At 40.4% G+C, this 15,484-nt stretch overlaps 1 protein-coding gene across 1 annotated transcript in view; it reads left to right on the top strand.

Moving 5' to 3' along the window:
* The window catches only part of PLEKHS1 (pleckstrin homology domain containing S1), a 16,193-nt gene extending 2,070 nt beyond the window's left edge, over positions 1-14,123 (top strand). The window contains exons 2-12 of the mRNA XM_025039185.1: positions 328-416; positions 528-634; positions 1,241-1,379; positions 2,705-2,776; positions 3,670-3,786; positions 5,465-5,590; positions 7,706-7,812; positions 8,295-8,501; positions 9,281-9,385; positions 10,609-10,744; positions 13,303-14,123. Coding sequence (XP_024894953.1) covers positions 328-416; positions 528-634; positions 1,241-1,379; positions 2,705-2,776; positions 3,670-3,786; positions 5,465-5,590; positions 7,706-7,812; positions 8,295-8,501; positions 9,281-9,385; positions 10,609-10,744; positions 13,303-13,476 — 1,379 coding nt within the window. The 3' untranslated portion in view covers positions 13,477-14,123. The remainder of the gene's footprint in view (positions 1-327; positions 417-527; positions 635-1,240; positions 1,380-2,704; positions 2,777-3,669; positions 3,787-5,464; positions 5,591-7,705; positions 7,813-8,294; positions 8,502-9,280; positions 9,386-10,608; positions 10,745-13,302) is intronic.
* The last annotated feature ends 1,361 nt before the right edge of the window (positions 14,124-15,484 follow it).

Below are 15,484 nucleotides of genomic sequence, written 5' to 3'. Positions count from 1 at the left end.
CAAGCCTTCGCTCTCATCTAGAGAGCCAGCAAAGTGCTCCAGAAACAGAGAACGAAAAAGGTGTGACCTGCATTAAGGTGCAGACAGAAGTGAGCTGAATTAAGTTACTTCTAAATGTCATCTGAATAAAGGTCCCTGCTGTGGATGAACAAGAATCACACACTTGGTCTTTGGGTCCTTTGTTTTCCTGGCCTATTATAGATGTTCTTTTCCATAACTGAATAATCTGAAGACTTTTCCAGAGGTAAACAATGTTTTCCAATTGAAGCAGTTCTTTTCAGAAATTTACAGGGAACAAACTGAGTCCTGTTCACTTTCTTTTATTAGGCAAACAATCTACATATTATTATGAAAATGAAGTCTGCAAACAAGATTACTTTATTAAATCACCACCTCCTCAGCTTTTCACTTCGGTGGTAAGTATTCACTATGATTTAACAAGCCTCCCACCAGCCCCATGAGCGTTTTTAAAATCCTTTCTCTTCCTCTGAGATTTAGCTGAGATGCCGAATGTTTTCATTTTTCAGACCTCCTGGAAAAAGCGGTTTTTTATTTTGTCAAGGCGTGGGGAAAAGAGACTTAGTCTTTCCTATTACAAAGACCATCATCTCCGAGGTTCCATTGAAATCGATGGGTGTGTATCCAATCAAGAAAAAGTTTATAACAATAAAAATTAATATGTTGCATGCAAATTGAAATTACTATCATTGAAAGAAGCAAGGGCTTCACACTTATATTTGTTGCTAAAAAGAAGGTAAAATGGGGAACATTTAAGTAAAAGATAGCTAAATAATTATTTCATATTGTATATTTTAGTTGATAAATTATTAATTAATTTAGTTACAAAAGACTTTGATTGACTTAATTGATGGATGAGGGAAAGCAAGTGAAGTTAACATTTCATAAAGCCAAAGAGATTGTTTAAAAAAAGATTAGGTTGGCTATTTTTGTCTTCTCTTTAAGAAATTATGTACCAAAAAAATTAGAAAACAGGATAATTTGTGGAATCAAGAATCCAACTGAAATAAGAATTTTCAAATTAAGTTTCATGCTGGACAAAGTATCTTCAATGATGAATGAGATTTAAACTTATTTTTTAAAATGATGAGCTTGTGTTCAAAACATCGATCGAGCAGATCTAAAGTTTTATTCAATTTGAATCCTAACATAAAATGTTAGTCAATTTTCTTCCCAATTTTGTATTTGCATGTGTTTAATACTCTATGTCTGTAACTCACAGAAATTGCAGCATAGAAGTTGGCATAAGTAGCCACGAAAAACTGCTGACTGTACAGAAGATGTTTAAATGCCACATGGATGAGGTGATGTCCATCGGAACCGCTACCAGGGAATACTTCCTCATTAGCCATGAAAGGCAAGTAGTAATATAACACAGTGTCTCCTGTGTGCAGAACAAAAAACAAACAGAAACATTTTAAACCAATGAATAATAAGCATGCTTAGAACAGAAAACCCTGGTTACAACCTTAAACACCATCTTGGCAGCCTTCATTATTTGTCAAAATACCATGAAAAGTCACAAGATTCATTCCCTAGGGCTTCCATAACAAGGCACCACTAACCGGGGGGCTTAAAACAACAGAAAGTTATATTCTTACTGTTCCAGAGGCTAAGTCCAAAGTCAAGGTGCCAGGGCCATGCTCACTCTGAAACCCTAGGGAAGATCTGCTCCTGGCCTCCCTCCTAAATTCTGGAAGTCCTTGGCTCTTAGCAGCACAACTGCAGTCTTCATATGGCCTTCTCCCTGTGCGCATGTCTCTGTGTGCAAATTTCCCCTTTTTATAAGGACACGAGTCATATTGGGTCAGGATTCCGCCCTCGTTCAGTATGACCCCATCTTAACGAATCACATCTATAACAACCTGACCCGGTTTCCAAATTAGGTCACATTCTGAGGTCCTGGGGATTGAGACTTCAATATGTAAATTTTTGGTGGCACACAATTCAGCCCATAACAGCCACCATCACCCCAGATGCATACCAATACACAAACATCTATAGGAACTACATGTATTGGAGAGGGTTATGCTCATCCTTGAAAAGGTCCTCAGTTTTTAAAAAGGGACTCCTGGGGCTAACAAAGGTGCCTAGCGGATTCTGCATAGGTGATTACCTGCTTGTGGAGGGGGAGGCTGTGCGGAGGAGTCAACGAGTACAAAAGCCAAAGTATGAAGAATCTCCATCTGTTTCTGATCGACCCAGAGCCAAAAAGCTTTCTTTTTAAATTGTCATAAGGGTCAACAGAAAAGAAGATGTGATTTATGTACATTTGCTAACACATTCTTCATAAACACATCCACTCTCTCAAGGGAGGCACACCTGGATAGCTACTCAACACTGGCGCTGACTGGTTACCCAGCTCGCTTAAGAACACAAAAGAAATCGGTGTCAAAGCCAGAAGCTCCGAACTCTGTGATTACTACTGTTATTTTCTACTTTTCTTCCCATTTCTCTGAGCTTTGCTCACAGAGGTGTCACGAGGGTTAATTCTAGTGTGCGAGTGTGGAGGTGGTGAGGAGTCAGTGGGTCATTTAAGCAACTTAGAAAAAAATCCTTAATTCCCCAATACCTGTTCCCACTGCCTGTTCCAACCTTTATAAAAGAATTCTTTTCTAGTTCAAAAGGAGCGCAGGCGCCATTGTTGCCACATGCCAATCAAACGTTTATTCCTATCAACAGGGAGAAGATTAAAGACTGGGTCTCCTTCATTTCATCATTTTGCTCGGATATAAAAGCAGCACATCAGAATACAGAGGTGACTCTCCATCACTAACAAAATAACAGGGCACCTGAACACAGCCCTCTTTCATGAGGAAAACAATCATGGCTTTTTCTTTTCCTCCTTAGCAACTGGCATTAATACAAGGAATAAATAAGTGAGAAAATGTACATCCTTGTTATTTTTATGACTAACAACAGGAAAAAAAATACTTCTGTGCTTTGTAGAGAGCTAACCTACAGACACTTCAGATTTTCATTATTGGGGTAGGAGGAGTGAAAATTAACTACGGCATTTTTTGAAACAGTAGCTGAAACTATAGTATTTTCCATCATTGTTATTCAAGGTACAAAACAGCTACCTTTCAAATGACGAAGTCTAAGGTGGTCTCTGTAAAAATGCTTTTCATTTATCTTGCATTTTCAAAATAATATCTCTTTAACATAAGGGCTAATAACTTTGTTTTTCATTTATTTCCTAAGAATCTTTGCTAATTTACAAAAGTCCTTTCTTAGGGCGGACCTTTATAAATGAAATTTTGGTCTCTAGATATCGTTTTGACATGTTTTCTAGGTTGTTCTCTGCATCCAGCAAAAGCAGAGGCCAGGGAGGAGGGGAAAGCAAGGCATGTCTACCAGCTGACTCGAATTATTAGAACAAAGGAGTGGGTGCAGAGGGCCACAGGGTTCAAAAGATAGGTTGAGGGAAGTTCAGGACATCTCTGAAGGCCACAATGCTAGTCCTCGAGGGTTTAGAAACAGAAGAGGGACAAGATGACCTCATGTCTCAGTGAGAGAATGCTGGCCGTCAGTATAAATGTTAGTGGTGAAAGACTGGAGGGAGGGAGCTCAGTGACGAGGCTGTCACTTCATTCCAGACGTGAGATCAATCGTGCCTGATTCCAATATTCTTTTTTTTTTCATAAGCAGAAGATACTCTCATTGGTTGATAAAAGACCCTCTTCAGACCCCGACCCTCTCCTTGGTCCTTCCAGCACATCGGAGGCTGACGGCTTCCCATCATCGAGAAATTATCTTCCAGACCTGGTAATCAGACTCTCCTCATTCTCTCTTAGGACACCATGTCTAGGAGTCAGCTGATGGCTCAAAAATCTTTCTAATGTATTTGACATCTTCCTCAAAATTTCACCCGCCATAAGAATGATTCAGAGCCCTAGTGTTTATTCTATATTGAGTCTGTTTGCCATACCACAGATGAGCCTTACTGCTTGCCCTCCTCACTTCTAAATAGATTCATTCATTTTGGACGCTCGTCAACATACATGTGGGCATGCTGGGAGGATGCCCCTCAGCTAAACAAAAGCAACCTTTTCCTTCTTCTCACACATAAAATGTAAAAATGTTCCCAAAACACCACTTGATTTCCTGCCATATCATCTCTACTCCTCAGGCAAAATCAGAGTTTTTATTAATTTCTTTCATTTTCCCAGATCAGTCTTGCTTCTCCTCACATGCATACATGTGTGTGGCTTCATCTTCATTCTAATGGAATCTATTTGAGGAAAAAATACATCTGCCCTCTTGAAAGTGATGTGTAATTATACTCTCAGCTCTCTCAGATTTGCAATCTTCCCAGCTTGGGATATTATTAATAAATGGGTTGAGTGCTTTTTGCTTCTGCTATGAATATTAGTCTGTCCCTAGAGAGGTAACCACTGGCTTTCCCTTCTCTCTGGGGACCAGGCACGTCTTAATATGGCATAGCCACCTGTTTTATCTAGTTGGGAGCTCTCCAACTATTTTAAACGCTTTTTGGAGCTTATCGAACTCACCAAGTCAAACACCTCATTTGATATTTATAAGAAAGGTGACAGGAAACAGGGTTGGGAAGATAAACCCTTTTCAGTAAATGCCTCTTGCTTTTCACTCACAATACCACTTCTTCTCAAAGATAATGTTACTGGTTGTCTTGTCTTTTCAAACTATGTATTCTAACCCAGCAGTTTTTTAATCAGCTCCAGCTAAGAGTACCATCTGCCTTGTTAGGATCTCTTGTTGTTGTTGTTGTTGTTGTTGTTGTTGTTGTTGTTGTTGTTGTTGAAATTAAGTTAGAACCCTTCTTTGTTCCCAACTCAGCATGATCTGGATCCATGAGCCTGGAGCTAGAAAATGAATGCAACTTAAATGTATCTTTTTTTTTTATCACATTTTTTCAAGGACTTCCTAGAGAACGTTCAGGGTTTTTTTTTTAAAACCCCTTGCTCTCAGGCATTGTTCTTGGAAGAACTAAATTTTATAACAATTTTCCTGCCACGTAAAGCCACTACTTTAGTAGAGTATCTTGTATCTTTTGGGGAGAGAACGCAGTAATTGGTTGAACTTAGATCACCCTGAATTCTATAATTTATTCTATCACATGATCAACACCACCAAATTGCATAGCTATGAAAAAATAGAAGCAAGTGAGCAGAGTACAAAAGAGAAATATTGAATAAGAAGAGGAAAGTTGCAGTCCCATTTGTTTTGAGTTACAAATCCCAATCACAGAGGACAGCCTGAAAGATGAGCTCATACTTTGACATCATCAGTGGTGACCCAAATTCAAGAGGCAAATTCAAGTCATGTGGGCTTCTAGATAGAATCTTGGAAGATCCTCTGATCATCTCAACCCAATTAATCTATTATGGCTTTCCCAGAAAGCATGTGGTTTAATTCTGTCTCTTGCAAAGAAAATCAGTCATTCTGTCTTCATTTCTTTATTCAGCATTTAATGGAAAAAAGTTCTCCAGCACTCAGACGAGCTCATCTACCACATGATTTCTCATTGGAGACCACTCAAGATACAGAAGAAGAGAGCCATTATATTAGTCCTCGAAGTCTGCTTTTAGAGGTAACCCCTTTCATTCATTAATCATTCATGCCTTCTGTAAATATCTGCTGCACCCCTGCTAGGTACTGTTCCTGGGGCCATAGGCTGGTTCAGTGGAACACAGATCAGAGAGTCAGACACAGGTGATGTGACCACAGTATTAACACTTGAGTAGGAGCCAATCATGATACAAGGCAAAACGGAATCTATGCTGAAGAAAGATGCTTATAAAATGCCTTGCGTGCATGAGGGATACGAGGCAGGGAAACTGACTTCCAGACTGAAGACCAGGGAAGGTTCCATGGATATGACATTTGACTTCACTTGATAGGTAAAATTTGGACTTGGGGGGTTGACTTGGGGAGTCTTTCTGCATTCTGGGCAGAAATAATAACATGAGCACAGGTCCTTAGGTGATAAATTGTGTGGCATGTATCAACTAGACTATTGAGCAATTGGAAGCCTTCTGTGCACTAGACGTGGTAGTGTGCTAGGCATGATGCTACAATCCAGGACCTTACATCACTGAGAGGACCTTACACAGTCCTCTCAGTTACCACATGATGATGCTATACAAGAGGTATGGGCAAAGAGCTCTGGAAGCAATAGAAAAAGCACAGATTTTCTCTCTTCTCTGGAGTCAAGGAAGGCTTCAGAGACAAAATATCATTTGATATACATATGGTGAGTGATTCAGTTGGACCGTAACCTAGAGTGAGTGAATGGCATGATGGGGAAAACTACAGAAAAAGGAGCCAGACCGTGATAGATCTTGAATGCCAAGTTGACTTCATTCTTTAGTCAGCACAGGGACAATGATGGCTTCTGCGATGGGAAGTGGCAAAACCCAAATTATCTTCCAGCACTATTAACCCAGCAGATATTTTAGGTGGATGATAGAGAGAAGAGAATGAAAATGGAAGGTAAGAAGACAAAATTAGGGAGAGGGAGGCTGCAGCATTTTCCAAAGTGAGAGTTTTCTACAAGATGGTGACTCATGTTCACATAAATGAGACATTCTGGGATCAAATAAGTTCCAGAAACACCAAATTAAAGTAAGTTAAACAAGCTTCTTAACTGCAGAATCTGCAGAGTCTTTGGCATGCAATGAAGCATTATAAATTGCCAAGTAGGCTATAACACACAGCATTTCCCAAGCTCATTTGACCACAGGACCTTTCTTTCACCAAAATATTTTCATGCCAGTGTTCCCCGGAACGTAATGATGGCAACCAGCCTTTTATGACAGTTCAAACAACCAGTCAGTTATACTGAGCATTAGTTACATAACTGAGATTTGTTAGGTATTTCATGGGATGCAAAATGTAGTCAGGCAGATAAAACTAAGATAAAAGACCGTTAAAAAGAAAAGACCCCCAAATTTTTGAGTACAAAACGGTGCCATAGAAGTTTGGAGAAGGAAGAGATTGGCAGTGGCTAAAGTGGTCAGAGGAGGCTGTGGGACCTCGGCCAGGACTGAACACAACTTCATTAGGCAGAAGAGAAACGGGGCGTTCCTGGGAAGGACACAGCCTGAAGATGGGCATTAGAAGAGCACCGTTTGCAGGGCTGTAGTGGGAAAACTGGCTTCGCTGGAATGAAGTGTTCCAATTATGGATTAATGATTAATTTGTTAGGTAGGCAATAGAAAGCCCTGAGGTTTTTGAGCAATCATTGCCCCAAATGACTGTCTCGATTCTGAGGCGCTAATTGAGAGCCCCCAGGAAGGACTCTTCCAGCCACCCGAAACAACCTTGGCCACCTGTGATCATAGTAGCCTGAGGCCAGTTTTGCATTGTGTCAGGGTCTTTGACCCAGCCAAGTTGACATGATTCTACGGTTGCACTGGTTGGGAAAAAGAGTTCATGTCATTAAGTGGCTAGTGACGAAGCAGAAAAATAAATATCAATGTAGTCAAAAAGAACACTTGTATCGGAGGCATGGAGAACGCAGGAGAAGAAAACAGACTGAGTCTGCCAAAGCTTTACTGGGTCAGTCCCTCGGAATGTGCACAACTGTTCATCCAATGGCAGATGTGTTTCCTATTTCAGGACCCAGAACCATCATGTAAGGTATAAAAAGGTGCTTGGCTTATTGGTAGACTTTCATCCTTATGTCTACTTCTCTTGTCTATAGTTGGATAAGATTATTGCTTCCAATGATTCTGGTGAACCCATTACACCTGGTAGTCCAGACCAGGTTTCCGAGAAAACTGAGGGTCTTTACATGTTAATGGAATCCTGGTAAGTAAAACTGCCATATTTTTAAAATTGATTTTAGCTAATATATAGTTATAGAAAATTACTGTTGATGTATTTATACAAAAGCATTACCACAGACCAAGTGCTACACATTATTAAGCAATCACAAAACAAGAAAAAGTGAGAATTGGTTTCTCTATCCACAGAAAGCCATCAGTGACATCCTCCAGACACTTTTCCATCTCCTGGGGAAGTTATTTTCTATTTTTCATTTATGTCTCTCATACTCTCACTTGTCTCCCAACCTGCCCAATGTTAAGGGGTTATTTTGACTCCATATTCACTTTTAGATGGAAAGTTTGTTGGATTCGATTCTAACTGTGGCTGTGATTCTGATGGGTGGACATACTTCAAACTTTTTTAGTTTTCACGTGGCTGTTAGCTGCTTAAATCTGATTCACACACTTCGGAAAGTTGTAAATAGATGTGCTAAAAATGGGTTCGTTTCATTTCTTATAATCTAGTTTTTTCAAAGAGACAACCAATGAATCTGCTGATAGCAAAGAGGAATCCCAGACACTTTCCGAGACCCAGAATGAGGGGCTTCATCTGCAAGAACGAGGCTCAGGAAGTGACTCATGTCTTTCACCTGCCAAAACAGAAGCACAGACTATGAATGATGAAAAGGGGTCGACCTCACTAACTCTTGTGCAATTATCTATATTAATCAAGTAAAGTTCTAATTTCTAAAGCTTTATGGGTCCTTAGAGCAAGGCAGTCTTTCTTTCTAACTCAGAATTCAAATTTTAAAGCAGTTCCTAAAAATCTCCAAGTCAGTCAAGAATCAGACCAGCTCCCCCTCCTCACTGATGTGGTGACCACACATAGTGAGTAATAGACTTGGAAGCAAAGTGGTCCACCCACTCCCCTACCCCCGCCCCCGGGGCTGTGGGTAAAATTCTCAAATACTTTTGAAAATTCTTCCTTGACTAGTCTTTAATGTCCTGGAACTTTGGATCACACTGATATGGGGAGCATGTCACCCAGCTTTACTGTTAAAATTATGGGCATGCAAGTCATATGAGGTTTGGTGCTAGACTAGGAGGAGAAAGAGGCTTAGGTTTTAAGTGATGCCAAGAGTGTTTGATGAGATTATTCTCAATTTTAACTCCTTTCAGTGTCTTTTATGGAATCATTTCCAGTGGAAAAATATGCAAACTGATATGACCTGATATGGACAGTTATGTAATCAATTTAGTCCATTTTTTCTCCCTTCCCAATGTCTACCACCCACTACCATCTCCCGTGAGGGGCAGAGGAAGGCATTACTGGGTATTTTTCAATAACTTAAATTCATATTCTTCTCCAAATGTTTTGGACAATATTTAACTGGAAAATACCATCTCATCTATAGGGGGCCAAAGTCTATTCAAAAAGTACAGTTCAGAGCCAGAGACTTTTGTGATTTTTGAAAGCCTGATGTGACTTTTATAAATGTCTTATCTCGTAGTAACATCATCCCTGATGAAAGCCAAGTGGAGACACTGCATTTGTTCCTTTCTCCTACTGACATTATAAATTATTTGGCTCTCATAGAAGCTGCAGGACAGATTTGGTAAGTTGGAGATCTGAGGGTCATTGATAATCATTTGGGATTGGAAGATATGAAGACATCAGCTATATCTTTGAGACATTGTCTTGGACTGTCTTGTCATATTGCTCTTGTCACAAAAGGTCTTTGATTGAGGTAGAAATGAGGGTGTTGTGTGGGAAAGTCAGCGGGGAGGTGGACCCGAAAGTCCAAGAAGGAGCAAATTTCTGATTTTTTAAAGGTAAGGAAAAGTGAGATGGATTATGTATGGTCCAAGGAAATTATCCCAATCAATGAACAATGAATATCTGTGAATAAATGAAGTTAGTGAAGTCAACAAGAATCTAAGACCTAAAAGAAAAAGGCATACCAGGGTTCAGACTTCCAGACATCAGCTAAAATCCTGCTGGTCAGGAATAGACACCAAAGACTGGGTAGCAGAGAATTTTTTTTTAAAACGATTGCTGTTTATTTGACTCTACGTTCTTTTAAAGACATAATTCATTTTGATGGAAAGTTACATTTTTATAAGGGAAGAAAGCCTTTTAATGTAAAGTAAATGTCACACACCGTTTGTCTTCTAAGTTCTGTAAGAGGGCAGGAAACATAACTTTTCATTTTTCCACATTTCCCACAATCTAAGGCTCAATAAATACTTGATTAAAACTGTGGACCTCTTTGTGCCTAAGCTTGCTCATTTATTAATTCATTTATTTGTTCATTAGCTATAATCATTATGTGCTCACTTTCAGTAAATACTTATTAGGCACTTTTTGTTTTCTTGGAGATGTAGTGTCATAAAAAATATTTTTTTAAGGTGGTACCAAATTTCTGGTGTCTCATAACCTGGTGAAAAAGACAACCACATAAATAGGTAAATATAAAATGCAATTTGTTTAAATATACAATAAGTGAGGTGTTCGCACAGTGCAATAGAAGCCTGGGGGCAGGAGAGATTAATTAAAGTGAAGGAAGAGGAATGGAGGAGGGTTTTGTAGAGGCATGGCAATGGGAGCCAGGCTTTGCAGGAAGGCTCCGGCTCCCATGGCAGTGATAGAGGAAAGAATATTCCAGACAGAAAAAGGTGTCTGACTACTTCAGAAGTGGTGCAACATAGCTAAAGAAAGTGGTGTCAGGAACAATGGGATAGGCTAGAGCAAAAGGCCCCATCTGCGTCCCTACCAGGGTCCTGCACTGCCAGTGAGCACGGTCTCACACTTGTGTTGGATGCTGTGTCCCCCTTGCAGTGTGGCTCAGTGGAAAGGCCCTCCACGCCTGGGATGCTTGTTTTGTCACGGAGATCACCTTTTGGCCGTGAATGATTTGAAGCCCCATAGCCTGGAGGAGGTCTCCTTGTTTCTCAGCCGGTGCATCCAGAAAGAGGTAAGTCCTGCTAGCCGGCTCTGGATCACACTGACACGGGGAGCATGTCACCTTGTCAGGGCAAGTCAGTGCCAGAGGGGACGAGACCAAGGTCTTCTATGGAGTCTGAACAGCCTCTGAACACAAATGGGACTCTTCAACCCTCGGCCACCAAGTGTAAATAGGAGAATAAGAAGTGTAAACAACACTGTGTACAATACATGTAAATAGTAACAATGTTATTTTAGGACCTCTCAAAATTCTTTCATATAATGTAATTTTGGAGAGAGCACTAGGCTAGGAGACCAAACAGCTGAGTTCAGGAACTCAGATGCAGCACGATGTGGCAAAAAGAGCTCGCACTACAATCAAACTAACCTGGGGTTTGATTCATGTCCTTTAACCAATCTGTGTCTCAATTTTCTCTAATGTAAAATCGGGGATAATGATAACACTAGATATTGGTGGATTAAATGAGATCTTTTATGTAATGAGCTTACAGCAATGACTGGCACATTTAAGGGCTCAGTATGGTTAATATTATTTTACTTCTACTGCCCTTGGCTGGGGAGTGTTGGACAAGTTCACTTTTCTAAACCTCAGTTTCCTCATCTCAGAAATCGACACAGCCATACCTTCCTCACAAAGTTATGGTAAGAGTTAAACAAAATACGCGCATATGTATGTACCGAGGATGTGTGTTTTTAAAAGGGCTAACCACAGTGCTGCCTATTACTGCAATCTCCACATTGTTCATTCCTTCCCTTGTCTATTTTTATTTCTGACAAGCCACGTGACCTGGGGAAAATCACTTCCATTTCTGGGCATCGGTTTCTTCTCTCAAAAGTGAGAAGTTTGTTTTTCATACTGTGCTTCTTGGCCCCTGAAAATAGGACAGAAGGAGAGGAGAGGAAGGGGACAGTATGTGAGGCTTTGACTGAAGCAGTCTACGTTTATCATTTATCTCTTTCAAACGTTGAACAGTTAGCTCTCCTTGAGACACAACTTGTTGCCTTAAAGTTTCTGAAAACCACTGTACAAGGTGATCTCTTAAATTTCTTCCGGCACTGAGCGTTTATGATTATATATGTCTTATCTCTTCTGTATCACAATATAACCTTGTTGGTTAGACAAATTGTACAAATCTTATCATCTAAATGGGGAAACCCAGTAAGGAATTGTCTAGGATACATAACTAGTTAGTGGCAGAGCAAGGGCTCATTCATTCATTCATTCATTCACTCGTCACTCACCATTTATCGACCACCTACTGTATACTGGATACTGTGCTAGATCATAGAGCTATAAACATGGCCTCAGCCCAAGCTTAAGGAGCTCATAGGTTAGTGGATAAAACAGGCATGTTGTACGCCAGTTATAACATAGTATGTGCCTTGAGATATGAACAGAGGGCCATGGCAGCATAGAGGAAGGATGGAGTAAATCTATTTGAGGGGGGCCAGAAAGGTGTCTCGGAGAGGGGATATTTGGTTTGCATTTGGAAGACTAGATTAGAAGTTGTGGGGTGGAAAAGAGGTAGCTTTTAGGGGCCCAGTTCAACAAACTGGTAACTATAGTTCATCTTTCGAAGACCCATGTGGGGGCCAAGTGTTCAATACAACCTTCTGAATGCTTTGGAAAGTTACAAACAATGCCCTGACCCAAAGATCCAGGTGTCACCTCTGAAGCCAAGAGAAGGATTTGGGCCTGGGAGGAGGTCCAGGAAAAGGATTTTTACCTGGGCGTCACTGACTGCAGTTATCAAAAGTGCCTTTATAAATTGTTCCCTGCTGGGGAGGGGATGACAGCATTTCTCCTGTGCTCATTCTGCCTGCACCCTTTCTCTTGAATAACAGCTAGAAGCTATCGAGAAACGTGGGATGTTCACCAACATGATTACCTGGAAGATCGAAAATATCCTCTACTTTCCCAGCCTCGCCATTCCTAACTTATTTCTTGATGTGAAAATGGATACCCAGTCCTTTCTGAAAATGCAAAGAGCTAGTCCCAGGAAGGAAAAAAACGTTAGAAGAGGGAAGATATGGAATCAAAGGAGAGGCAGCCAAGGGTCCCTAATATTTTAAGCACCTGAACCGAGCAGGTTCACTTTCCTTCCTTGAGAATGACATTGAGTAGAGAGAAATGGGAGTTTGGGGAGGGGGTGGGTAGGTGCAGTGAGAGGAAAAAATGTGAGATTTCTAAAGGAGGGGCAGGAGATGCTAGATGGCAGGAGAAACACCTCGAACTTCGATTTCCTCCCCCATTTTGTCAGCGACTAATCCCGTCTTCGGTCTTATTTCAATTCTCTAGTTTCAAGAGGCTTTTTAATTCTTGATACAGATGGGACCATCAGGCACCAAGGATGATCTTTGGATCCAGCCGGTGGATGCCAGAGAATAAAAATCCACCTTCCACCCGAATATGCAAGTCATCCCAGCTTCTTCTGTCCAGAGATTATAGTTCATCACAGGATTTTCTTCAAAACTGTCTTCCCAGGATATGAATGAGGACAGACTGAGAACAAACAATCCTAAGGATAATTTTTAGTCCTATAATTTTTCTTCTTTCTTATGTTTCAGAAAATAAAACTCACCATCGGCCGGATCCCAAATTCAGAGAAATTCCACGCTATAGACTGTATATGCCCCTTAAAATCCCAAGGTGTGGTACCTTTCCAACTGGATAAGTCTGAACCAGAGAGGATGCTGAAGAGGAGTCCAGCCATTAAAAAGGGTCAACAGAAAAAGAACTGAAAAGTAACATGCTAGGACCCACACCCTGTACTGAGCTCTGCCACTTATTGCTGTGTGATATGAGGCCAGTCAGCACACCTCTCTGAATTTTCACATCTTCATCTTAACAATGCGGATAATTGTGCCCTCTCTGGCTATTACATCGGGAATGTGGAGAGGGCCAAGTGGGATAATGACAATGGGACACCTTGAAAACATAAGGCCTTATCTGAGACTTTGTCCCAAACACCACAAACAGAGATTGGGTAAGTTACTCATCTAACATGTGCTGTGTGTTCTGTGAGGTCGTGGTCCACACAATCCCTTCTTTGTCAGAGAACATACATTTGGAAATATTCATTCCGGGAAGGCAAGATTCCCAAGAGAGATGTGATATCGTATCAGCCTTCCCAAACACCTCCTGCTGCTTGTCATGCCCGTAGTCCAGAATGCTGAGACAGAGCGGCCTCTTGGATTCAATAATTTTCTTGCTTTCTTAAAGACCCAGTAACTATTTTGGAAGTCGAAGCAGTTTCGGGTCACATCCAGCAAAGATCTGTCTGCTCTACAAATAATAAGAAAACTGCTTAGCACTTCTAAGTTTGGAAGGTCTTAACTAATTGATGCATTAACTGATTGATCCTGGAAGACCAAAAAAAAAAAAAAAATCAAATCTTTTTTATAAATAAGAAAATAAAAGCAGAGAGTTCAAGGATTAATCAAAAGGAATGTCAGGGCAAAAAAGGGACTTCAGAACGTTGTCATTTTGCATGGGAAGAAATTAAGGCCTCGAATGTTTAATGATATGCTTTCGTCATGGCTCCTAGTTTCATAGATGTTTAGCGGCAGAACCAAGAATCTCAAACCAGCTCTGAGAAACAGATGTCCTGATCCTCACTTTGTATTTGCATTTAGGATTGTAAAGACCTTCAGCACATACAAGAGACATCCAAATACAGTTCATTTTCTTTTATCCAGATCGTACAGAAAGTATTAAAATGTTTCATTTACGTGCCCTGTTAAACTTACTGTTTTATTTTTAAAGGCGGGTTGGAGTTAAGACTCTGCTTTTTTTCCAGTTTTATTGTGATGTAATTGACATATAATATCATATGAGTGTAAGGTTCACAACAAAATGATTTGATATATGTATGTTGACCTACTGTTCCTACTTCTAGAAATTCATCCTACAGTAATACTCACACAAGTACACGGATATATTTGTAAAAAAAAAAAAAAAAAGTTCAGTGTAGCATTGTTTGTAATAAAAAAAAATTGGGGGGGATTGCTTAATTATGATGACTTCATATAATTGAACACTCTGAAGATGTTAAAAGTTTTGCATGTACGGTTATGGAGAGATGTTCATTCTATATTAAGAATGAAAGAAGCGAGTTGCAGTCCGGTAGTTATAACATTCTCTCATTTTGCAAAAATAAATTACTGGTATTTTTGTATATAAAATTTCCGCAACCCTAATTAAGGAGAGAAATCCCCACCTCACAGGATTGTTGTGAGGCTTAAGTGGATGATGAAAGAGATGTTCTAGGCATATGTCTGGAGGAAAGGCAGTAACGAGAATGGATTATATGTTGTTCTTGGCCCTCACACCCTAAGTCTGAATCTGATGCAGCTTCAGTCTTGCTGGGGAAGAAATGAGAGCCCAGAAATGCAAAGAGGCTTGCCTGGGCTCCCCGAGCTCCGTGCGACACCCCCAAACTCCAGGCCAATACGTTTTCTTCGCTTGCACGACTTTTCGCCAGGGCATTTGGAGGTGCCACCTCTTCAGCCTCTCCCTCTTCCTTGTGGTTGCCTCATGCCTCTAGAATAGGCCTCTGAGGGAATCTATATCTTTCTAGTTTGTTCTCTCTGCTAAGGATGCAAACTAAATAGCAGCTGGTAAGATATGCAATAAATGTACAGAGCCAAATACATCCAGCCTTACTTAAGCTGCTAACATGTGAGCATGGATTCCAGAAAGGTATATTTGTTTTTACATATGTAAGCCCTGTACACTTACATATATGTA

The sequence above is a fragment of the Pteropus alecto genome, unplaced genomic scaffold (genome assembly GCF_000325575.1).
Source record: "Pteropus alecto unplaced genomic scaffold, ASM32557v1 scaffold177, whole genome shotgun sequence".
NCBI classification, from domain to species: Eukaryota; Metazoa; Chordata; class Mammalia; order Chiroptera; family Pteropodidae; genus Pteropus; species Pteropus alecto.
The sequence above is the reverse complement of the archived record's forward strand: the minus strand, read 5'-3'. Positions and strand labels throughout refer to the sequence as shown.